Below are 26179 nucleotides of genomic sequence, written 5' to 3'. Positions count from 1 at the left end.
TGACATAAGGATTAGGGGATAAGAGGAAGTAGAGAATATCTAATTGTTAAGAGCAGTGTTCTAACGAGTTTGCCTGCCTTTTTAAAATCTCAAACTGATATAATTTTGACTTAATTACAACAAATTAATAAAAGAGGATCAGATTATTTCACTAAACTATTTCTTCAGCTCCTGAATATTATGGTGCCAGGGTAGAAGTATCACCTCAGATAAGTTTTTTAAATCAACTCTAACAATGTAATTCTTTGTGCAACGAATTAGCTTAAAGTCCAAATCTGAAATTTGGTATGTCTGCAAAAACGATAGCTTTGTTTCTTTGCTTGGCTCACCATGCTATTTAGAAGAGTTTACATTTCTTTAAAAACATTTTAGAATGGCTGGAGAACAGTCAAGATTTTAGAGTACAGTATTGAAAAGTGGACCCTGTAATATGCAAATTATCTAATATTAGTAATTTATTTTCAAAATACTATGCTTGAAATACATAATAACTTTTAATACGTGAAGAGCGTTAAAGTAACACATGGTCTGGTAAACTTTAAATGCTAAAGTAATATTAATACTATTCTATAAGCATTGATCTGTTTTAAATCCACATGTCTATCAATAAATTATTTTCACTAGCTATAGTACTTTATGTTTGTGTTGACATCACATTATAATGAAAAAAATCATTTTCATCAAAAATAAAATTAGGAATTGTTGGAATGCTCACTCAACAATACTGATATACTATTTGTAGAGTCCACGGACGTAAAAATCATTGAGATAATTGTGCTTTTGGGTAGAGAGATGAGTATTACCATTCACAAAGAGCTTATCTTTTAAAGAATATAATCAAACACAAATTAAATAATTAAAATGGCCAAATTAAAAGGATATCATATTAGCATTTAATTCTTACAAGGAGAATCACAGGACAATTCCTGGAGGATTTCATATTTACTTAAGTGCCAAAGGATCAATAGTATATGACAGATGAATAGTTTCCTCAAACTAAACAACAAAAATTATGATTATAATAATAAAAAATGGCATCCAGTGACCACATGTGTTTATTATTCCTTTAAGTACATTACACATAATGTGTCAATTAATTCGTAGAGCAATCTCAAGGAGATATTATTTGTTCCATTTTACAGGTAAGGTAAATTGAAGCTAAATAACTTACCCGAGGCCACGCCTTGTGTCAAAGATAGATAAACAATATGAACAAGACTATGGAAGTTCTCAAATGTTTTTACAAGGGTGTTCGGTTTTTCTTAAGCAATGGAAACTCACGGAAGAGTTAATTTCGAGGGTTCTGGGGCTGGGAAATACAAATGCATTAAAAAGGAATGGAGAAAGACACAAAGAAGAGGCTCCAGCTGAAGACATTACAATACTAAGGGGAATTGATGATGGAGATCTAAACTAAGAGCAAATAGAAGAAAATCTTATACTGACAGAACTGATGGGGCTTCCCTGTTCTGGGAGGAGCAGTAAGGACCAGAAAAAGAGTCTATGTAAAGTCATGCTATTGAAGAAGGTGGTAATGTATCCTTTCAAAAAAATGTTCCCATAAAAATCTGCTTTTAAGTTTTGCAGTCTTTAATGTATACATCATTGTTTTAATTACCAGTATTTGGAACCACTTAGCTATAAGCCAATACTTATTAAATGATCAAAAATGTTGATGTCTTTATAATTTGCACTCCAGAAGCTATTTATGTGAGTCCTTCTTCTTTTACTTTTGTATTATCCACTCTCTTGCTTTCCTTGATCACTGCATGATATTTATCTCTTTTATTCCTCCTAAGCTCCTAATCATTTACCTTCTAAAAGTATTTGAAGTATTTATTGTCCTGTCAATTCTTTTATAATCACTTTGTATCTTTCAGATTTTTTCCTACTTTATACATTCATCTCTCTTTATTCAAAATCTCCCTTGCTATGTTTCTAAATATGTGTTTCTCTTTCACATGCAAATACTGAAATAATTAGGTCGATTTTGTAGACATCTGGTATGAAGTACGTTATCGATACTAACGTCAATAAACCAAATTTAGAAGACTTAACAATAATTTTGTTCATTTATCTTAAAGTGATTTCTAAATCAAAATAAGCATGCAAAAGGAACTGAAAATAAAACTTTGAAACATTATTAATTTTAATATGTTTATGGGAAATAGTAAATCCACCAGCAGAAAAAAAAATTACCAAAACTAACATTTTACAGATTTTAGTTTCAAAGCACAATACATTTTTCATAGAAACAAATATATCACCATTATAGGCACCATGATATGGCAATATTTATACACAAGGTCATTTACCATTTAAAAAAAAAATCAGTGGCAATGGTGATGTAATACATTAGTTCATCTTTGTTCAACTTTTTGCTATTATACTTCCTGGCCTGCAGGAGTATTTGCCAGGATACAAAAGAAAATATGTGATCTCAATTTTAACAGTACATAGAAAGCTCTGGCTGCCCATGCTTAACCCTACATTTACTACCTGAACACTAGGAATGTTTTCATACCACTACTCTGACTTTATTACATTTATTTTTAAGGCCACTCCCAAGGAATCAAACATTTTAACAGATTCATTTGGATATTAAAGGATTATTTTATATAAAATAAGAAGTGCAATATCATAACTTAATATTCTATATGCCTAAATTAACAGAAGAAAAAAAAACTTTAGCTATTAAGTGGAAAATTATTTGAGATTATTTGGAGTTGATAATGGCATAGCATTGAACTGGGGAAAATGTGATAAGGTTTCTTTCAGTTTTATAGTCGATTTTTTTAAATGTACTAGGTGATTTTCTGAGGGCCATTCACATTCAATGTTTAGATTCATTGTATTAGTGGCATATACAAAGCACCATATAATATATGAAATGTAGAACAATCATGACTATGTAATTAACTGTAGAAATAACTGCTAAGAAAATATAGCAATATTTAACACAGGATTTCTAAAACCATTATATTTTCATTACTTTTCCCAAAGCTAATGTCCCATGTTTTATTTTATAGACTTTGTTTATCAAGATTTATATGTATTTGGCACTTTTTTGGGCTGAAAATAGTTGATGTACTCTGTACAGTAATGTTACAGTTTTATACAAAATTCAGAAATACTGCATTTGGAATAGTCTTTACGATCCTCTTCCAAGTATTCCATTTCACACAACAGCAAATACTCTGAATGCCTTTCCTCCTGGAGGATTCTGTAAACTGCAAAAAAAAAAAAAAAAAATACACAAAGTATATTGATATCTCTATACATAATCCTTCTTATAAATCATGCTTTCTTACGACAGTCAAGAAAGCAGCCCTACGGATCCAGATGGTCAACTTTCTTAGCCTACTATAATTTATAGTTATTGGAAAGCTTGAACGAAAGAGCTGAACTCTTGGTTCCATGCTGGGCTGCAAGTACTAAAGACATTTAAGATGTGTAATGGTAATAATAGTAGTCGCTACAGAACTTCATAGATTCTACATTATGTTTTCCTATATTACCTCCTTTCATTCTAATAACAGAGTTTAGCAGCTGTTATTCAATTTTAATGGGAATACTGAGACTCAGATTTACAATTGATATTCATGGTTACAAGCTAAAAATACAGCTGATACTTAGGCAATACTCTAGAATACTAGCTTATTATCATTGTCCAAGTCTGACAAAACTTAAATTACATTGCTATCATACCGATTAATACTCTTAACATCTATAATTTCAAGAAAAATATTAATAAGTATATTTAATGGTCAAATCTGAAAGGACCTAAGAATATCTTCACTGAAATGAAAATACACACACACATACACACACACAGACACACACACACAGACACACACATACACATACACATACAGACACACACACATACACACAGATACAGACACACACAGACACACACACACAGAGCATTCAATCTCATTTTGAAAGTACTTTTAAATAGAAGTTAAAAGTAATGCAGACTCATAAATTTTACTCTTTATTAAATTGTTTATATTTATTTAGCAACATAAATCAAGGTATGTTTTGTTTAAAAATCTAAAAGTTAAAACAGATTGGTAGTACCATTAATCATTATTTATTCAAATCAACTGTAAGCTTTTGAAGTTTTACCTAAAGTTTTATTTCCTTAATAATTACAAAAGACTTTTGGAGATCAATAAAATAAATGCTAAGAAAGAGAGAGTAAAATATCTTTTACATAGTTATTCGTACAAGAAAAAAGGGAGAGAATTTTTGAGTGAGCAAAAATAAGGGTATCACAAGGGTGCACACACAACATATACACACATGTGCATGCATGCATGCCAGGTTTTTCATGCAAGTAGATGGCCAATCCAAACATTTGTACACAGTTAAATACTGGAATAACACATATCTCTGAGCCTACGGACTGAATCTGAGCTTTGAAGTTTACAACTTATATGAATTTGGGCAAATCATTTAATCCCTCGGAGTTTCAGTTAACATATATATATATATATGTATATGTGTATATATGTATATATAAAATGTATGTGTATATATACACATTCACACATACACAGAAACACACATATATACATATACATATGCACCCTCACACATATACACACGTATATACACACACTCATACATATATACAGACACACACACATCTACATCCACACACACGCGCACACACACATTATCTGTATCTATATCTATATCTATATCTATATCTATATCTGTATCTATATCTATATCTATCTATATCTCTGGGTATAGGCCTGACATTTCAAGGCTGTTGAAGCTGAGCTAACATACTTAGAGTGCTCAGGAGCATCTAACATCTAGAATATTCATAGTAGGTATTCAATAATTATTATACCGTTTTATTAGGATATCATCTATCATTTTATAGTTTTAAAATAAATCTAAGAATTATGAGGCATGAATAAAACTATATCACTCAGTTTAGCTGATAAAGTTGCATATCCAATTTTGTAACTCAAAAGATTCATTTTATATATTATTCTGCTTAAAGAGGACATGAGCAGGTTGTAGAGATGTCACTTTCTCAACACTCACCTCTTGATACAGTCTAATATGAAAACAAATAATGCAGATTTGTATTTTTGAGAGGATGACACCCAGATGGTTATGTGGAAGGTAATCTAGATACCCCCTATGACACATCCTTTGGTGTACATATGTGTGCTCTCCATTGGCAATTTTGAAGAACCCAGAAAATACCTAAAAGTTAGGGATTTTTCTATATACAAATAAATAGGACTTTTAATATTACTTTTATAAGTAACAATGATTTAAAAAATCACCATTGCTTCATTCATTTTAATATTTAGGGATACCTGATAAAGCGAGTTACAAGAATTTTCTCACATCACCAAAATATATGACACTAGTGAGTGGGTTAAATAATATGAAAAATGACCTGAAAGAGTTCATTTATATCACACTAGGCATCCAATTTCAAGTCAATTAGAGAGTTTGGTTCTAGGGAAAATCAGACATTGTTTTTGTCAAATACTTTGTCAGATAACTGGATTAGAGGAATATTCTGTGCCTTGCTCACCTAGAAAGAATTAAATATAAAAACTAATCTAGAAAATCCAAAAGAGGATGAAAGAAAGTTCCTAATTATAAGATCAATTAACAAAAGAGTAGTTCTGACTTGTAATCCGATTTTCATGTTGATTTTTATAAGCCTGCAGGAGACAGGCACCTCTGGTACTACAGCTTCTCCCATCCCTGGAAGGCTGACTGGTACACAAGTGTGCAAAGGAACACACTGACTCTGCCACTTAACTTTGAAAAAAACTAAAAATATTAAAGTGGGTCAACTGTGCAGTAATCATGAATAGAGTGATAGATGGTATTTAAAATTATACATACATATGTTTTGTTTGTACCTTTCTGAGAAGATTCCATTCTGAAAAGAAGCAATGTAGGTCTTTCTTTTGTCCACAGGCATTACATCAACATAACCACCGTGATTTCGAACCACTCCAGCATGTACTGCTGCTCTGCAGATACTGGACAGCTGCAAAGGCAAGGAAACAAACCAACTGCCATTATTGGAAATTCCTGTTGAACTTGTCCAGCCTATTCTTCCATTATTAATAGACGGAAGTCACTGACATCCTGATGTCATGGATAGCCAGTGAGCAGCTACAGGATGAGGTTTTATGCATAAAGGAGTGTTTGAAATGTCACAAAGTCAAAGCCAATTCAGAGCAAGCCTGAAGGCCAACCTTAAGGGTGATGCAATGGTAAGACCCCTCCCCAATCTAATCTAGCAAACACCTGTTCTTTCCAAACAGTAGGCTTTAGAGTATCAAAGCAATAAAATGCAAATTAGCTTCTTTTATCTCTTCTAGCACCTGTTTTTCATTCTTCAGTTTTAGCCTTTGTTCTATACTGGGCTCACTCTGACTAAATGCTCACAGGTTAGATTATTCATCCCTCAGGTATGTTCACTTTTGCCTAATACAAACTCCACCATAGTTCTACATATGACTATGGCCCCTGTTCCAAAATACAAGAAATGGGGTAGTTTTTTTCTTAGTAAATAACATAATCTACACAGAGAAGCTTTGCCTAATAACCCTAAAAAGGAAAAAAAATGAAGAATCATCATAGCTTCTACCTAGATTTGTAATGCCTGTCAATTTAGTTTGAATGGTCTGACATGAAATACTAGGAAAGTCCTATGATTACATTGTACTAGTTGTATAAGCTGAATTGAATGGGATTTCTATGGAGAATAAAATTATTGTTTCAGTTCCAATACTTTCAAATTTTTAAAACTACTGAATTCTAAAAGTCAGATCATTTCTTTTGGCCCATTAAAATCTTCAATTTTAACATTTGCTTTAGTCCAAATGTTTTACCAAACTTTGTCAACAACTAAGTACAATCCAAGGAAATCCGACCAAAAAAAATATTTTAACTGTTTCAGTATAAAATAATCCATGTCAAATGCCCATGGGTCTTTTCTGATTCCATTGGTGTGTTCTTTTATCTCTATGCACATGTGAGTGATTTAATATGCTTTTTTAAGTTCACATAAGCATGTATATCTTATATGACCTTGCTTTATTACTGTGCTGTGAACTCTAGAGCATCAGTCAGTATTTATTAGATCAGAGTCTGAATGCCAAGCTGTTTAATCCTTTCCATGCTTTTGCTGTATCGCAAAATACCATGTATCTAAAACTTCCATCCTTATTCAAAGGCATTTTCTTCAACATTTAAAGTCCCACTGAATTACATTTGCATCCAATATGGTTCCTAACAGATGGAATTAAAAATAATTCTGTGCACATTTCAGTATTTGTTCTGTTAAAAGAGTATCAATCGGCATTTTTCCCAAGGCAACAAAAGTGCTTAGATATAACGTTTACTGAGTCCAAGTACTTAATACGTTTTGAGGCTATTGTATTGCCTGCAATTGTGCATTCAGCAGGCATCCCTATTTGAGTTCAAAGGTCAGAAGACATTTTCTTTTCATACTCAGACTTCATAAACACTAATATATGATGAAATTATTTATCTGTAAAAATAGAATTTTTAATGAATGCAGAAATATATAATAAACTATAAATAAAAGTTCAAATAAACAGAATGTACAAGGTCTAACTATAAATGGAAGGAAAGAAAGAGAAAGGAAGGAGGGAGAGAAGGCAGGAAGGAGGGAGGGATTCTGGCTGATTGGTTCTCACATTTTCATACTTTATTTGGAGAGATAATGTATTTTGTCAGGCCAGGGAAGACTGGCAATTAATGATTGGATCTCTGATTTCGTACTTGCCATTTGACAGTAATCTTTGTATTTCCAACTTATTCTTCAAACGACCTATATAATACACACATTACACACCCATTTCACTGAGGGTAGAAAGATAAAATGATCTCAAGATATGAGTTCTAACAAAACCTTAACTCTAGCAAATAGATGGCTTTAAAGGTATAGAAGTATACAGGATATTTTGAAAGATTTTCACTAGACGTGACTAAAATTAAAAGTTCTCCTGCTTAAAGAGAAAATCTGAAAAGTATGATTTCTTTGGAAATCTCTGTTGAGTTCAGATATGCACATTCCTATATATTTGTTAATCTACTTGTTTCAACAAATATTTATGTGCAAGGTACTTGGTTAATATCTGACGTAACTATGTGCTCTAAGCTCTGTTTAGGCAGGACATGCCTGTCTTGTTCACGGCTTGGCAGACATCAAATTCGTGATCAAAAAACAATGAATGAATAACCCAGCTGCTGCCCTTGAGAAACTTACAAACTAATAAAAGAGATAGGGTAATAATCATAATATCAAATACAACAGGCTAAGTGCCAAAAGGAGAAAATGAAGTGATAGGGGTTGAAATAGGGGCAACTTCATACTTGGGTTGGAAGGTCCAGCAACACACCCTCACAGAGAAAGTGGCAATAATTTAGGTTTTGAAGAATGACCACAATTTTAACACAAAATTTTCAAAAATATTGCATTTCAACAGAGGCAAGAATATAAGCACAAATGTGAAGACTAGCACGTTCAAGATACCAGCACGACATTTCAGTGGCACATAAGACTAGTTCAAATCTGGAGCTTGAGGGAGACTCAGAATTGAAGCTGAACTGAAAAAAATCTAGACCTAAGTAAGCTCACCAAGAGAAACAGGTGGTAATATACATATTCAGTCCTCTTTACATCATTAGATTCCATTAATATTCTATTGAGTATGTGCATAAGACATTTCCTAAATTTGCATTTGTAACTCTCTGGCTTAGAAATCTGTAATGGTTTCTAAGCATTTGCCTCATAAAACGTAAACTCATCAGCATGCGCTTTCAGACTTTGTCCGCACACTGATATGAGCTGGATTCCTCTCTCTCTCAGACTAACTTGGTTGAAGCCCCTTTTCGTTCCGATTTTCAGCAGATCAGAGACAAAGCTATCTGCTAGACTGATGTGCAGCTCATTTACTCTTAACTCCATTACTTTGTAAATGTCATTTATCCCACTAGAACATGTTCCGTGATTCTCTTTACCAATGGACACTCCTGGCTCAACAAGCACTTAACAGGCCTGGCATCTTGGAAGGCCAAGGCAGGAGGACTGCTTGAGGCCACACCAGTCTGGGCAACACAGTGAGACCCCATCTCTACAACAACAGAAAAAGAGCCAGGCATGGTGTCATGTATTTGTTGTTCTAGCTACTTGGGAGGCTGAGGCAGGAGGATCACTTGAGCCCAAGTTTGAGGTTAAACTGAGATATGACTATGCCACTGCACTCCAGCCTGGGCCATCACAGCTCATATTCCTTGTCCAACTCCACTAAAGTCATCTCTTAAAACATCCTCTCAATTAGTTCTCTTTTGCATATATTTTAATGTAGCATCTCTATGACTCTATGCTACATTTTAAATGGCTGTTTGGCAGTGAAGATATTATTTAGACTTTTGACGAATTCTTAATTATCCAGTTTAGACTTCAAATACTAAAGAATCAAAAGAAAAACGAAACACATTTTCCTTCCCAACAATGACTATAGACTATTTCATTATGTGTCTTATATAAAACATATGGGGAGAATGTGAAGAAAAATTTTGTCATATCTTACATATGGATATTAATTTTTCAGTGATATGGATGTTTAACTCTTCTGAGAATGCCTATTAACAAAGTCTGTTTCTTTGCTCTGTATATAAATATACATATATACATTTAAATGTGTCTATACATTTATATATATACATGAATGTTGAAAGCTGTATAAATTAGGATACTTACATCAGAATAAATTCGAGTTCCAATTACACGAGCATAATGTGGATTTGCTTGCATACAGTTACGAGGACAGTATACTCTGAAAAAAATAATATATATATATATATATATTAAGTAAGCTGGTTACTTAAGTCTTTCTTAGTAAAACCACAGAAATGCATACACAAAGTAAGCTCAACATTCTAAACTCTACTCATTTTTTTCTCCTGAAATAGGTCAATTGTATAAACCCAGGCAGTAGACACAATTGCTTCTGTTTATCTATTTCTATCTTTTGGCATAAATGTGATTTAAAAAAAATTAGGAAGCTCTCTAATGTGGGGATTTCAAGCCAAAAGAAACACCAGAAAGCATCTCTATGTATCTGAGAAGTTGGTACCCAATATATCTGTAGAATTTAGTAAACCAGTAACTTGGAAAATCTGAATCACTGTCTGCCTCATACATCTCATAGTTTCTCTTCTTTATATTTACATCTTTGGAATCTCATTCAGTTTCATGGTTTTAATTATCATCTTCAAAGGGCTGATTTCCAAATTTACATTTCCAATTGGGACCTCTCAATTCCAAACTTGAATATCCTAGTGCTTGTTCAACATCTCCACTTAGCTATAATAAACATCTCAAGCTTACCACATATGAAACCAAATTCCTAATCTCCTTCTCTAGTTCCCAAATCTGTTCTTTCCATAGGCTTCCCATTGCAATAAATGGTACTTCCATGATTCCAAGTGCTCAGGCCAGAAACCTTTCTATCCTCAATCCCTCTCTTAATCTCACACCTTACATTCAACCCATCAGCAATTTCTATTGGCTGTACATGAAAACATATCCAAGATCAGAGCATCCCCAAGCACTTCAATCATGGTAACTCTGGGCTCTATCATCTACTGTCTAACTGACTGCAATAGGCTCTTCTAGGCTTCTTCTATGGTCTCCCTGCTTCCAATTTGGCCCTCTCCAATCTGTTTTCCATACTTATATCAAAACATAAAAGTCCGGCCAGGTGCCGTGGCTCACGCCTGTATTCCCAGCATGGGTGGATCACCTGAGGTCAGGAGTTCGTGACCAACTTGGCCAACATGGTGAAACCCCATCTCTACTAAAAATACAAAAATTAGCTGGGCATGGTGCTGGGTGCCTGTAATCCCACTTCTCGGGAGGCTGAGGCAGGAGAATTGCTGGAACCTGGGAGGCGGAGGTTGCAGTGATCTGAGATCATGCCACTGCACTCCAGCCTGGGCAATGCAGCAAGACTCTGTCTCAAAACAAAACAAAATGAAACAACAACAAAAAATGTACAATTTCAAACACATCATTCCTCTGCTCCAAATATTTCAGTGGCTTCCTTCACATTCAGAGTAAATGACAGGAGCCTCAGGAAGGTCAATAAGTCCTGCATCTTCTATCCTCACTGCCTTTCCAACTTTGTATCTTACTCCTTTCCCACTTTCTCACGCTGCTCCAGTCACACTGGCCTAATGGTGATTCCTCAAACGCACACAATAGCCTTCTGCCTTAGAGCCTTTGCATTTATCTTCCTCTCTGCATGGAATACTCTTCCTCTAGAAATCCCACTGCCTTACTGATATCTGGTTGGCTTAGCTCACTTAAAGGACGTTTCCCAACACTTTTTTTGTTGTTCAGGCTCTAATACAATATGACCAAAAGCTTTTATTTAAACATACGATCCAATTATCAATATTTAATCAATCACATGATATTTTTAAAAATCTACTCCCAAAGTCCAAGAAACTGTCAAATGGCACTTCACTTTTAATCAAGTGGCTCGTCTGCATTCTCACACACACACACACACACACACCCATCACTAAAAGGAAACACAAACTAAAACTGGAAAAAATACAATTTTAAGTAGTAAATGAGACTCTCAACATAATTACGTGATAATCATTGGTGGATGATAGCATCAACAATTTTCCTAAAAGTATTCTAAATATACTTCAGTTGAAACTACCCTTGCCAATTGAAGCAGATCTTCCTTAAGATAGCTTTTAAGAAATAGTTACAGTTCTTATTTCTAAAATTTGTATAACACTGTATACTCTAGAGTGCATATACTTCACATAACATGGAAACTAGAACCATTTAAATATAAGTAATAAATACATCTGAGTTTCTATAACTTTGAATTAAAGGATTGATTGTCGTAAAAGATGCTATCTGGGGTTTCTGCAGGAGGAAGGGTGTCCCCTTTGACTGGAAACTGATCCCATTGTATTTGAGAACTGCTAGGCATTCACTGCTATCCTTATGGTTGTAAAATCACTTGCTCTGCATGCTCTGCACTCTATCTTGCCCATATTCCGCTGTTGGTTTGCGGAATGCCATAGTCAGTAATCCAAGTTGAGTTAGTTTCCGCTCAGATGAGTTCAGGTAAAACAAAGATTGGGGGAAGTTTTTGCTTGTTTGTATTCCAATCTGTTTTTAACAGCTTTTTACATACTACTGAGAAGGTAGGTACTGGTCCAGCAAACTTTGTTTGTTTGTTTGTTTTTGTTGTTGTTGTTTTTTGTTTGTTTTTACCTACAATTTGCTGGTAAACTTTAAATGAAAATGCTGACATACTTTTACATCTTGAGCAGTCAATAAATTTTAAAGATCTAATTGTTTATAGATATACATAAAACTGGATAACATTTCTTATAATTTTTATAAAACATTAAGTAATAATTACTACAGAGTAACCAAATGGTTACTAAGTAAGTTAGATAGAGTTTATTTTGAATTGTTCTACCCGACATGGAAACTTTCAAGGACATGACTTGCAGGTAAATCTTGTTTCTTCAAGGTCTTCTTGAGCTAATGTAATGTAATTTAATTTATTTCTTGTCATTTTTTTCTCCAGAATAGACTATGCCTCAGCCTACTTAAGTGATATGAAATTCTAAAAGAAATGTACCAACTACATGGTTCCCTAAAAGTTATAACCTGTCATATATATAATATCACTATAACCTAGTTTATGAAACTATTACAAATTTTATATGGGAAAAACAAAAGACAATTTTGTTTCACTGAAATAAAAAAACGGGGAGAAGCTTTTCAGACTACTTAAGGTCAATATTATGTATAAATTGTCATTTCTAAGGATTTATTATATTGGTAACAGTAAAGGCTAAAATTAAATTTAAAAAATTTATATCATTTTCCCTATTTCGATGTTTTGCTTTCTGAAACAAGCCAAGAAATAGGGAGGTTGTTTATTAATGCTTTACTTGATTTATCCCTTTTGCAACAATATTGATATAGCTTGCTTTGTAGTTATAAAATTACCATTTATTGAGCATCTACTATTGAGAACCTTATGTTAGAATGCTGGACAGAGACTATTCTTATTATTTAGTCCTCATAAACCTAGTCACATGGCTGACATAAGGCTAGGCATACTATTGGTACTTTGTAGGTATTTAATAAATATTTATAAATTTAAATTCTAAAGTTCTTGTTTTTTTCACATATTACGATGCTAAAATTTGCCAGCTTCACCTAGCAATACATCTTTCCGTTTTTCTATAAAACTGCAATTTGTAAGTGTAGGGGTCTTGAGAAATCTGAAAAAAACATTTCTGCAAAACTGTCTAAGACTACAGAGCAAACAATGATTTAATCAAATATGTGGGCCTTATAAGAGCATAATTGGTCAAGCTCTATTAATGGGAGATTGTATTTTTATCACAAAAATATTCAGCATATAATTCATTGGTGAACAAATGGCAAAAAGTATAGGATGCACTTCACCCAGTAAGAGGTCCTCAAATTATCCTGCATACTTGGTAATCTGCGGATTTCAGCAAACACAAGCTGAGGACTTCTAAAATTCTCAATTAGAGTGCACCAAGTTAGCTGACCAAAAATATTATAACAGCGGTCCTGCATTAGTAGAGACAAATGATTTGAAAAGAAACAGGCTATGTGTATGTGAGAAAGTCTATTGTTTATATCGCATCTGTAACTTAGAAACTGATAGAAAATGAAGTACTCTGTTATATGAAGATCACAGTCTTCTGTTACAAAGATTCCGTTATGTACCTTGTGAACAGCCAATCCCATTCTTTAAGTGAAATGTTGCTTTCATTTTAAAAGGGTAAGTAATGACGTTTTTCCAAAGTAGATAAACTTCTCCACAAAAATTAAGCTCCTTAAATTTTTAGGTATGTTGTCAAATTACAATTATATCTTGAAATCTCATTACTAGTTTTTAGAAATAGTGTGGATATTTGCATTAATGGAAATAGTGCAGATAGAACTAAGACTGGATATATGGAGACATGATTCATTTTTCCTATCTACTGATTATGGATTAAACCATAATACTTCTAACAGTTTTCATCTTAGCTTGGCCAAGACAAATAAAGCTTTTTTCATGATTTTATAGTACATAAATTCCATTATAATTCTGTAAAAGAGAATATACAAAAAATAAAAGAAAGGCAAAGATGGGCTTTTTAACTTACCAAATGCAATCAGATTGATCTAATTTAAAAAACTGTATAATAATGTTAAAAATATGAGTTATGACACTTTAGTTTCTGTTGTAAGAAACTGTTAGGAACTGAATGATTTTGTCCCTTCAAAGTTCGTATGTTGAAGTCTCAATCCCCAATTTGACTGAACTTGGAGACACAGGGCCTTTATGAAGGTAATTAATGTTAAATGAGGTCATAAGGGGGTGTCCTTATCCAATAGGATTAGTGTCCTTATACGAAGAGATGTAAGAGAGAGAGATCTCTTTCTCCCTCCACCATGTGAGGACACAGAGAAGGTGGCTATCTGTAGACCAGGAAGAGAGCCCTCATCAGGATCCGAATCAGTCAGCACTTTGATCTTGAACTTCTCAACCTCCAGAACTGTGAGAAACAAATTTCTATTGTTTATACCACCCAGTCAATGCTATTTTGTTACAGCAGCCAGAGCAGACTAATAAAGGACTCTCTGTAGCACAGATGAATATACAGATTACATGCATAAACCCTGATATTATGAAATAGCAGAGAATACTTTTGCATTGGGAGAAAGTACACTCGGCCTGCCTGGAGTCCTTGTAGTTTATGATGTTCCATTGCTCCCTCCAGCTTAGCAGTTCAAGATTATACATCTTTTGAATCCCAGAGACACCAGAATTTCAGGCAAAAACAGTTATCGCAGGGCCAAAGTTCCCTATGTGTACACTGGTTTACCTTGGGCAATGTGAAGCAGGCTTATGAAATGGACAGAGCTGTTCCACAGTTGTTTCACAAGTCACAGCCTGAACTGAAGAATTAAAACACAAAACAATGAGTGAATCCTTTGAAAGCAATAACATATTACATAGTACTAAGAAAATAAGATGAAGAATGTGCTAACCTGTTACTTTAGAGACTGTGAAGGAATTAGCAGACTGATATTTGCTGAAGGTAAAAATACAGAAATGTTCATTATTTTCATATAGTCATCATAAGCAGCAGCATCATTTCCGGAATCTTTCAAGTCTATGAACACTTAATTTTCTTTTTAAACACTTATTACACTAGACAAGTAGCAATATAAGAATATATCATCAGTTTTATGCTAAATCCATGTTATCATCAGTTATTAAGCAAATCAATACCATTCTTAAGGTGATCTTTCATTATTAATCTCAAAAACTTATAGATAATAGCATAAAGCTATATCTATTTTGATTCCTATCAAAATTAAAACCCTCAAATACTAATTTCCTGCCTCCACAAGACCAAACTATTTATTCTTTCACAACAGGAAATACAAGACAATGCTGTTAAAAGACTACAAAAAATAAGTACCAAAGGGAGTGTACATTATTCCTTTTTTGTTCCCCCTAGTATCTAGCAAAATGTCTACAGTAAAATGAATTAACTTCTCCTCTTTCCATGCATTGTTAAAATGCTGAAATATAAGATCAGGCACACAATTACACATCAAAATTTTAATTGGTTGATGTATATCCAAATTTTTGGAAAAACATCTATTGCAAAAGGTAAGGCTACTTTAACGTGGTACACTCTCTGAATACATTAGCTCAGAACTGAAGGTGTAAAATTTCAACAACTCTTTATTTCTGTCAGCTTCAAATTCAGTATTTAATATTCCTCATCTATAATGTGTCCAAAAGAAATAACATTCTCTGAGGCATAAAATATACAACCTATTAAATATAGCCTTCAAGTTTCAAGAGAATTTCTATAATAGAGATAATTAAAAATTAAGAGGAAAAAAAGTAAATAACAGGATAAATGTCCTTTAATGGAACACCCACTGCTTGGCTTACTAAAGCTAATAACTACTATTTATTACTTATTGAAAGTAATTAATAAATGTTTGCCAAGTGAATAGGTTAATTAATGAATATTTCTATAGAACTTTTGGCCAAGTGTGGTGGCTCACACCTGTAATCCTGGCACTATGGGAGGTTGAGGCTGATGGATCACTTGAAGTCAGGAGTTTGAGACCAGCCTGGCCAACCTGGTGAATCCCCATCTCTACTAAAAATAACAATTAGTTGGACATGGTTGCGAGTGCCTATAGTCCCAGCTACTTGGGAGGCTGAGGCAGGAAAAGTTGAACTTGTGAGACTCTGTCTTAACAACAACAACAACAAAAATTGCTAAAAAGAGTTATCACTAACAGCTAAAAACCACCCATCAAGCCTTTGAATAAGACTGTATATGCTGGGTGCGTGGGCTTATGCCTGTAATCCCAGCACTTTGGGAGGCTGAGGTGGGTGGATTAACTGCAGTCAGGAGTTCAAGACCAGCCTGGCCAACATGGTGAAACCCTGTTTCTACTAAAAATACAAAAATTAGCCGGGTGTGGTGGTGCGTGCCTATAATCCCAGCTACTTGGGAGGCTGAGGCAGGAGAATCACTTGAGCCCGGGAGGTGGAGGTTGCAGTGACCTGAGATCACGCCACTGCACTCCAGTCTGGGTGACAGAGTGAGACCCTGTCTCAAAAAGCAAAAAAACAAAACAAACAAATGAAAAACAACAATAAAAAAAAGACTACATAGGAGATCATTCCACAAATTTTTAAGTTCCTAATAGTTTTTTATAGTTATTAATTCTAACTTAACCCCACTGTGAAGATTTCATGCAACTGTATTGTATCAAAAGAGACAATGTCAAATTTCCTAAGAAAAGGCATTCTGTATGAAGTGCAGTAATGTTTACTGTTTTACTTAGAGGAAAAAGACACTAAAAAGGTATTTCAAAAGCCTCCATTTTTCTACTTTCTATACAGTACATATAAAATTGCACAGTGTTTTGGAATAAGGTATTTGGTATACCTCATAGGAGAAACATTAATAAAATTAAGTGCTTTGATATTGAGATACTTTTAAATGGACAAAAGAAAGATGACATAGCATAACACATATTTAGAGAACTTTTCAAAATGCTCTTTTCTGTAATGTAATTTATCTTATCAACAAAGTTAATGGTACATGAAATAAGCCATTTTCCCTACATAGGACAAAAGAACATGCAAATTAATTAGCCTTCTCAAGGTATTTTCTGTCAAGCTAAAAAATTATTGCTTTACAAAATTTACACATTTTTAATGCAACTCAAAAATTTGGAGTTTTAGCATGCCCATTACAAGCAAAAGAGTTCAAATTTGTCCTTAGATGCTTTATCTTCTTTCTGTCTAATAAAACTACAAGCTAAATGAGCCTTGAAAATTACCAAATCATTTCTTCTTAAATTATTCAATGCTTTGCTCTTAAAAAAATGTGTTAGCTCATTGTTACAATTTAAAATTATCTGGTCCAAAAGATTATTTGTGTACTTACCCAATTGTCTGAATACCATTTCTATTAGACTTGATGAAATAATGTTTTCTTCCTTGTCTAGTGATATCTACCCAACCACCATCATTGTCTATTATACCATAATGAATTGCAGCTCTACAGATGCTGGATTGCTTGGAAAAAAGTAGGAGATAAAAGGATGTTAAAAATAAGAGTTCTGCATAAGTCCAAACTATTTACCATTTATATGATTTTAAATTAAACATTTCTGAGCAAAATATACTTATGTAAGTTATTTTGCACAATAAAAATCAAATATTATATGGAAGGACCCTATCCTCAAATAATTACATTTATAATACTTACCATTTCATAATGTACACTGCCAATAACTTTAGCTTTACTATCCACACAGCCAGCAGGACATTCATACCTAAATAAAAGTAATTGGGTGCAAAATTTAGTTTCTCTGAATGTCAGTAAAAATACAAATATTTATTATATTCAGTCAATTAACTTTCAAAATAATAACAAATATTACCTATTGCAGGTTGTTCCTTTGCACTGATCTCTTAATCTTACTTCACAAGAAACAATTTGGGCTATAAAGAAAAAAATACCAAAATAACTCATATAATATAAAAGCAGTTGTAATTCATTATATAGCCTAATGACAAAATTTTTGCCATTCTATAAATGTTCAAATTAACAAAATCTTGATGGACATACCATTTAGGTACCTAAGAAATTTTATAAGTAATATAGAGGTCTTACACATTTGCTGTGTGCTTATGACTTCATTTCTGCTACTATCATCTGATCTTGTCTGGACATGGGTGTCATGGACTTGTGACTGTTGGCGTTCTACTTCATTTGTTTCCTCTTCTCGAGGGGTATAATACCTGTCTGACCCTTCTGTTAGAGAAAGCAGATTTAGGAAATATTAACCCTATTTTACATGTGCACAAATTATCAAATAATAATATACTTTGATAATCCTGCTAACATTACGAACTAGAAAAATCAGTATTGCTTTTTGGGCAGGATTTGGCTTCAGGTGGTGATCTTAGGTACTGCATTGGAGTAAATGAAATACACACATAAGCCTTTCAAGTCCTTGATTCATTTATGTTAATGTTTGACTAATATTCAATGAAGCCGCTTCTAAACTTTGCTTATATTTCAACATATCATTGTTTGACTTTCATAATGACACCATGAAATCTACACAGTGATCTAATAAGGTCATGGCTTAGCAAAATCAAATGTGATTTCAATTAAAATCATATTCTTAATATTTTCAGGAGGATCACATTTAGACTTCTCCCAAATGGAAATGTGGCCTAAAGAAGGACTGACATGCCCTTATTATTTATGACAATATCCATCTCCACAGCAAGTTTTCTTCCTTTAGAAGAAAAGTCAATGTGCAGAAACTTAAACTTGACCATGGAGAATACTTTCAAACTTTGAATTTAATGGTTTTATTTTTCCAGATTGGCCTTTATTAAAGGCTTGACAATGGCACATTTTGGAGAAGCGTATTATTTTGATGCATGCCCAAGAACTCAGAACCTAAAAAAAAGTATGAAGTCACAGGAAAGTCAGCTTTAAGTAAAAGATAATGGTCACTAGGGAAGAGGCAGGTAGGTTGGAGGTTTGGACATAGAGAATACGAAAAACACTCACACAAGGAAAAAATGACGCAAATACTTCCAGGAATTTTTAAATGGCTTATACAACACAGGGATATATATGGACACTTCTCTACACATTTTAGTTAATGCATCATTAAGGGAAAAAAAAGAGACACGTGTCATTATGAGCACTGAAAAAGGGCTGTAATTGTTCAAATATTTCCTATTATACTCAGTCTACATCATTCCTCCTTTAGTCATCAGTAAGAAAAAAAGTACAAGGCAGTAAAAAATGTTCACTTGAATGCACAAGTGCATGACTTTTCACAAAGCTTTGTCATAACAGTTTATGTGCTATAAACAGGACACCATATTTACTATTTAAGACATCAAATGCATTTGAGAGTACTACTCAATGTACTACTCAAGTAATATAAAACTAGTTTTACAGTTTTATATAACTATTATACTTTTCTTATTTTAGCATGAGAAATTGAATAGTGTGCAGTGAGAAGTGAAAAATCAATATAATTCATTGAGCATGGTTCAATAAGATACACAAAGGGGTATTTTGTTAAAAATGTTTAAAGCGCTAAAAATAAATTGTGTTAAATTGCTAAATCCTTTAAAAAATATGACAGTTATGGAAATAACTCTAGTCAACCATACATCAAGATGACTTTTAAGAATATAAATATACTTGTCATTCTGGGTTATTTCAAAGTAGAATCAGAAAGTTACCTGAAATAATCATGGAACTTTAAAAATTTCATGTTAGTATAACAAACTTCTTATTAATATACATATTTGTAAAAGATTTCTTCAAAATATTTGAAATAGAGTTCTAGAGACTTTTCATGTAATCATTAAGTGTACTTCTGGCTTTTTTAAACATAAATAATGCAGAAGCTGGATTAAAGTATAAATCAACATGAATACTATAACACAATAGCACTTACCTTTGTAGCACAGATTTTCTCTACAGCCCCCTCCAAAACTAGGTGGGCAAGCAGAACAGGGCCGCCCATGTTTGTAAGGGGCGTGGCCCCACCAGTTTCCCCTTTAAGAGATGATACGCTCTATTAAAAAGTAGTCTAACGGCATAATTTATAAAATATTGTTAAACATCACTATATATGAACATTCTAAGTAATTATTTTGGTGTATAGATTTAACACATTTATATAATTTATTACAGAGCCCTTTTGGTTACTAGGTTTAAATATAAATTACTGCCTCATTTTGAAAATTTCCCAAGTAAATTAAAACACATATTGTTAAAAATTACGAAATCAAACTTTTGCAGAAAGCCAAACTCTGCCATGGAATATTCACTATATTTCATTTGCTTTAATAAAAACCCATTATTAAACTTGAATTTGACCCTAAATATGATTGTGTCACATTGTTAACATAATCCCTTAAATGGTCTTTACACAGATGAAAATACATTTCTCAATTAATGTATAGTTTTAATATCTAATAAATAACAATTATTCATTATTTATGGATAGCATAGTTTAGTGAGTAAAACTGAATACATAAAAATATGCTTCCTATATTCCCAAAGATTATACTTTCATATTTCATATCCCCCTTTATGCATTTATTTTATGCATTAGGCAACTATAATTGTTGCCATATTAAATAAACAGAATTAAAATAATACACTTCATTCAGTGATACACATGGAAAATGGGGAATAATCAGGAACATAAAGGTATTTTCCTTTTGTTAAGAAAAATGTACATTTGAAATAGTGTTTTGTCTACTCACTTTGGGGAGTAATTGCACACCAGGTAGACAGCTTTGGGCCATATCTGCCCCCAGATGTTCATGTTATTACACAAATTAATGGCACAACCAATTCTGCTACTAGTTGCCCACACCACCTATATTAGAAAAATGAAAGGCTCAGAAAAAGCAGGCTGAAATCAAATAGGACAACACTTCTGAGAGAAAAATGCATACAATTTGAATGTGAGAAACCAACGTTTATCATTCAAAATGAACTGAGATCAAATCAAAAAGGGTTTTTTCCCCGAGTCTTTGAGTAATACCTAGTTCAATTTTAAAAAGAGAGCTACAGAAAAATAACTGTGTCTGGTTACAAAATCCAGGCATTTTCAAAAGCAAACTTAGTAAATAATTCAAAAGTTACATCCTCATGAACCTAATGTCATATTAACGTTTCTATGAAGAAACTTTTCTGACAAAGGAAGAGAAAATCACATCCTAAACAGCAAACACTGGAGCAAAAATTTACATGTTCAGATTTCTTATACAACACGATTTTTTCATCATGCCACAGGTTATCAGGTAGTTTGATGCTGGTCAATCTTGTCACATGCAAAAGCATACAGAACAATTAATATGCTTTATATTCACTGATAATAAGTCTGATCAGCAGTGAGCTTTATCTAGTTCAATCTGCCTTTAGTTGTTTGATTTGGAAATTTAGAACATACCAATTGTGAACATGAAATATAAATATATATATATATATACACACACACACACATACATGTTGCACATGTAAATATTGAATGTCATTGGTAAATAAAACTATATTTTTATTCCTTGAGATAAAACTTTGACATTGAAGATGGTAAATTTCTCCCCATATTACTGGGGCCATATTAAAAATGTTTGATATGCAAAATCACTGAAATAATGTCTTTTTGAGTAGATGTTTGGACTTTTTTGTGTGATAATTATTTTTATTGTTTATAGAAATTTGTAAGCCAATTCAACATAATCAATATTCATATAATTTTTTTAATAACCATATTAAATGATATAAGAAAGACAAGTTCACTAGCCTAATTTCTTTCATAGTGACATTAACTCAGTTTGGGGAATTAAGTATAATACCCCCTAAACATACCTGTGTATAATGTGTACATACAGGACCAGAACACCTGAATGGACAATATGGGTCGCATTCATGTTCATATGGGTAGCTAAAGTCTTTCACTTCATCATACCATGCTTGTACATGAAACGTCGGGGGCCTATATCTATTAGAAAGAAAACAGTCACAGAGGGCAAGCAAAGGTGGAGAAAATACAAAACTAAATATTGCAAAATACATTGGTATAATTTGGTAGAAAGATACTTTGGTGTAAATTATTAAACTTAAATATTTATGCCCATTACATTACTAATAAATTGATGATTTAAAGTCTAAAAAATGGCTGATTGTTCTGGTATGATATTTATTTTTTGTTACTTGTTTCATGATGATTTTTCTTTCAAGTCTTTGAAAAACTGCACTGATGAATTAATAAGGATTTCATTTTAAACACTAATGTTTTCAGAAACAAAAAGTTGTGCTTTAAGATACCTTCCCCAGTGTGCTCCCAAATTCTGTCCAATTGATGGAAGCAAGCTTGCAGGTCCATGTTCCCACAAGCAAGTTTCAGCCCAGGATTCTGCAGATCTTTCCAGCTCTACATCCCAAGTCTACAGTTTAAAACAAAAGCAAAATGTGCACATGTAGCATTTGGACACTTCTTCAGAATATAGCGTTGAGCAGTTCTTACATTTTCTCCTTTCTTTCTTTACAGAGTCAACAACATAGTTTGGATTCTCACCAGACTCAAAAGTCATCTAAATTTTTGCGCTGGCCTCCAAATCAATCTCCATGTCTCTATCTCTTAACCCTCCAAATTGTCCCACATGTGTTTAGAATTACTTAAGTGAACACGAATATGCTGAAGTGATTCCTGTGTCTAAACACATAAAACAAATCCCCATACACATAAAGTCCAAGGTCCGGGGTCCAATTCTTACCTATCATAAAGCATACAAGTCCTTGTTCTTGCTGACATTGTTTCCTCTGCCTAAGCATCCTTCTCCCAGTTATTTGTCAGACAGGTCCCACTCTTTCTTCACAATCCAGCTTCATAAAATACTTTTTCTGTGACATCATATCAATGTTCTTAGATGTAAGCTGCCCCTTTGGGACTCTTAAGGCTTTGCTACATTTCTTTGTTTAGCACTTATTACATTGTAATATTAGTATTTGCTTACATATCTCTCTTTCATGAGACTGTAAATTGAACAGGGCAGTGCTGCTGGTATCCTTGGTCTATTTTCTAGTGTCTATCATCTGGACAAGGTAATTAATAAATGCTTCTTAAATACATGAATAGCAAATCTAATTCTCATAAAAATATATACATAAAATTAAAATTTAATAACTAATTCATTTTTAAAAATAATTTTAAAAGAAATAATTCAAATCACTAAATTATTTTAGTGAAATGATTACTGAAATAATTTTGCAAGTTCTGGGTTTAGTATTCAACTTATTAATTTGAAAAATATGCAGTATAGTATGTGTGGTGGTAAAAACATAGAGTTAGGTAGACCCGGGTTCAATCTTAGCACGACAATTACAGGACTCTGGGCATGTTATGAAGATGGGAAAACAAATCTGGGAACGGAAACTGAGGACACAACTTAAGTGACAGTGATGAAGCTGGAAAAGAGTAGACAGTGAAAAGATGTTTAGGAATTTAAATTCCTAGAACTTGATAAATGGCTGGAGTAGGCAGTAAGGGAAAGAAAAGGTGAACACTGACGATACTACCAAATTGGAAGAAAGGAAATAGGAAGAGAGAAATAGATGGTTGTAATAGAAGTGTGTGTCTAGGTATTTCCATGCATATTTCAAGGGTGATGTATGAGGGCACATATGCCAAGTAGAGAGTAGAACTATATGACTGGGGATCCAGAGGAAAAAATGTGCTCTGAAGATATGAATCATGAAGTTATTCAACCAGAGATAAATTTATTTGGGAATATGATATAGAATGAGAAGAGGAATAAAAAGAAAATTCTGGGGTTATCAAAATCTAAAGGGAAAAAACTCCAACAAGATAACAAAAGAAGTCAGGCAAGACAGAATAAAAGAGGTCAAAGAAAAACTAATTAATATGAAATTATAGAAGTAATGAGAGAGAAAAGATATTTTGGGAGTAGAGAATGGGTAACAAGTTTGAATGACACAGAAAACCAAAATTTCCTGAGTACTAATTCATGACTAAAAGCAACTTCAGATTAATGATGGGTGAAGAAATCAGAACACAGAGCATTAATAAGTGAAGAGAAAGTACGGAAAACAAATGTGAGTTACTTTCTCAATACTTTAGATAGGAAGAGAGATGTGGCAGAAGCTATAGATGAGATGCCAGAGTCTAGGGAGAACTTGTTCACTTGCTTTGATTTTTAAAGGATACAGGAAATCTAATCACATCAATACGCCAAAAGGAAAACACCCTAGGGACAAAGAGGCATGGAAAAAGAAATGTATGTTTGAGTAGAAGAAGATTCCTAATTCATTCATATAATTTTTCATAGGTGAACATCCCTCCCCATTCCATTGTGGTACTGAAATACGGATCAAATCACAAAGGAAAATTTATACAAAATTAGAATAAGTTTATCATTAGTGTATCTTAATTTTCTAGCAAAATACAAAAATAGTGTATTTATATGCAACTAAAAATATAAGAGCAGCAAGAGTTGTTGCTTTTCATAAAAGTTTTAATTTTACTTTCAGTTAGTGTCAAATATTTGAGATGACTGGTTTTAAGATATGGACATCAGAAACAAATGCTGTAAACAAATATTATCAGGTAAGCACTTTATTTGCCAATTATGGGCATATTATTAAAACTTTACCATTTAACTTTGACCTAATTTTATAATTATACATAATGTTTATTATACAAAAGTATAATTCAAGTTGTGGTCACTATTTGTCCAAAGAAGAATTAGGTAAGAAACAATGAATTTGGCTGAAGTACCAGAAAATGGGCAAAATGTTGATTTCCTTTTGTATCTAGAAAGTTGGAGAAGTAATTGTCTCTCAAAAGCAAGCAGGTTTCCAGGTGGCGTTCCCTAAAGACACAGGTTGTCTTTAAGGGACAAATTATTATCTGCAATCCAGGAAATTAGATTCTTGCAGAGTTCTCTAGTTATACACACGATATAACTATACTTACCTGTAGGTTTTTTTTTTTTTTTTTTTTTAATATATCAATCTCATATTCAAAGAGTAGCCAGAAAATAGGAAAAAAAGAAACAGTTCCTAGAAGGCTAAAAATAATTGCTTTGAAACTATTGTGATGGTTTTAAAATGCCCTTTCCACCAAAGGTGGAGTTGAATTCCCCACTCTCCCCTTGAATTTAAGCTAAATAGTGACTCACTTCTAGTAAACACAAAGAGGCTGGGAGACTTTGGGTAGCTGGGTTAGGAAAGAAGGCTTCTGTTTTTTGTTTGCTTTTCCTGTTAAGACACATCATGATAGACCTAAGCCAATAAATTAGGAGTCCAGTTACCATGAGTAGATAGCTGGAAAGAAAATACGGAGAGACCACAGAGAGAGATGCAGACGATACTCCAGAGATGTGAGTTTTTCCAGCCAAGGCATGTGACCTGTGAGTTTGCGAGCCCTCAGATGATGGCAACCTAAGTCAGGGCAATCGTCACACACCTCAAGTGAGGACCATTCAGCTGAGCTCTTAAAAGAATCCTTATGGCCTCTACTCAAGTTCAGTTTACTCTTGTTTCACATATGATTCTACAATCTTAGGTAGGTGTCAGTTTTCCCTATGAAATTGAAAATGGATCATTTTTAGAAAAGATATACAACTAGTTCTACACTAGTTTAATACACTACAGTGTATCTAAGTGTTTCAAGTTTGCTTATATTTCTGTTGTATAGAAATCAGAATAAAACGTAAAACATATCATTCAAATACTTTGAGCTAATTGTTCTTATTTGTAAATTTGTTAGCTGAAATAGAAGGTAACTCAGATCACTTTGAGGACTAAAATTCAAGGTTGAATATATACAATGCATAAGCTGTATTTAAGGTATGACTTATGATTTTATTTAATCCATTAAAAATAGTGGGAAAAGCATACTGAATACACTATAATATTGCTAAAATAAGGGCATACTTTTTTTTTTTTT

The 26179-nt window shown here is 33.1% G+C and overlaps 1 protein-coding gene across 3 annotated transcripts in view; it reads right to left on the bottom strand.

Moving 5' to 3' along the window:
• Window positions 1–870: 870 nt before the first annotated feature.
• CRISPLD1 (cysteine rich secretory protein LCCL domain containing 1) overlaps window positions 871–26179 on the bottom strand; it is a 46236-nt gene continuing 20927 nt past the window's right edge. For 2 of the 3 annotated variants that reach the window (XM_023184059.3, XM_023184061.1), the window contains 13 exons: window positions 22537–22655; window positions 22078–22210; window positions 20967–21082; window positions 20150–20250; window positions 18328–18468; window positions 18095–18155; window positions 17920–17986; window positions 17596–17726; window positions 15155–15198; window positions 14989–15061; window positions 9791–9866; window positions 5910–6040; window positions 871–3230 (listed from right to left, as the gene is read on the bottom strand). In XM_023184059.3, the coding sequence (XP_023039827.3) occupies window positions 3179–3230; window positions 5910–6040; window positions 9791–9866; window positions 14989–15061; window positions 15155–15198; window positions 17596–17726; window positions 17920–17986; window positions 18095–18155; window positions 18328–18468; window positions 20150–20250; window positions 20967–21082; window positions 22078–22210; window positions 22537–22655 (1245 nt within the window). In that variant the 3' untranslated portion in view covers window positions 871–3178. The remainder of the gene's footprint in view (window positions 3231–5909; window positions 6041–9790; window positions 9867–14988; window positions 15062–15154; window positions 15199–17595; window positions 17727–17919; window positions 17987–18094; window positions 18156–18327; window positions 18469–20149; window positions 20251–20966; window positions 21083–22077; window positions 22211–22536; window positions 22656–26179) is intronic. The other variant, XM_023184060.1, reaches the window with a different exon arrangement.

The sequence above is a fragment of the Piliocolobus tephrosceles genome, chromosome 7, assembly GCF_002776525.5.
Source record: "Piliocolobus tephrosceles isolate RC106 chromosome 7, ASM277652v3, whole genome shotgun sequence".
NCBI lineage: Eukaryota > Metazoa > Chordata > Mammalia > Primates > Cercopithecidae > Piliocolobus > Piliocolobus tephrosceles.
Note: the sequence above shows the minus strand (reverse complement) of the source record. Positions and strands in the feature narration are given on the sequence as shown.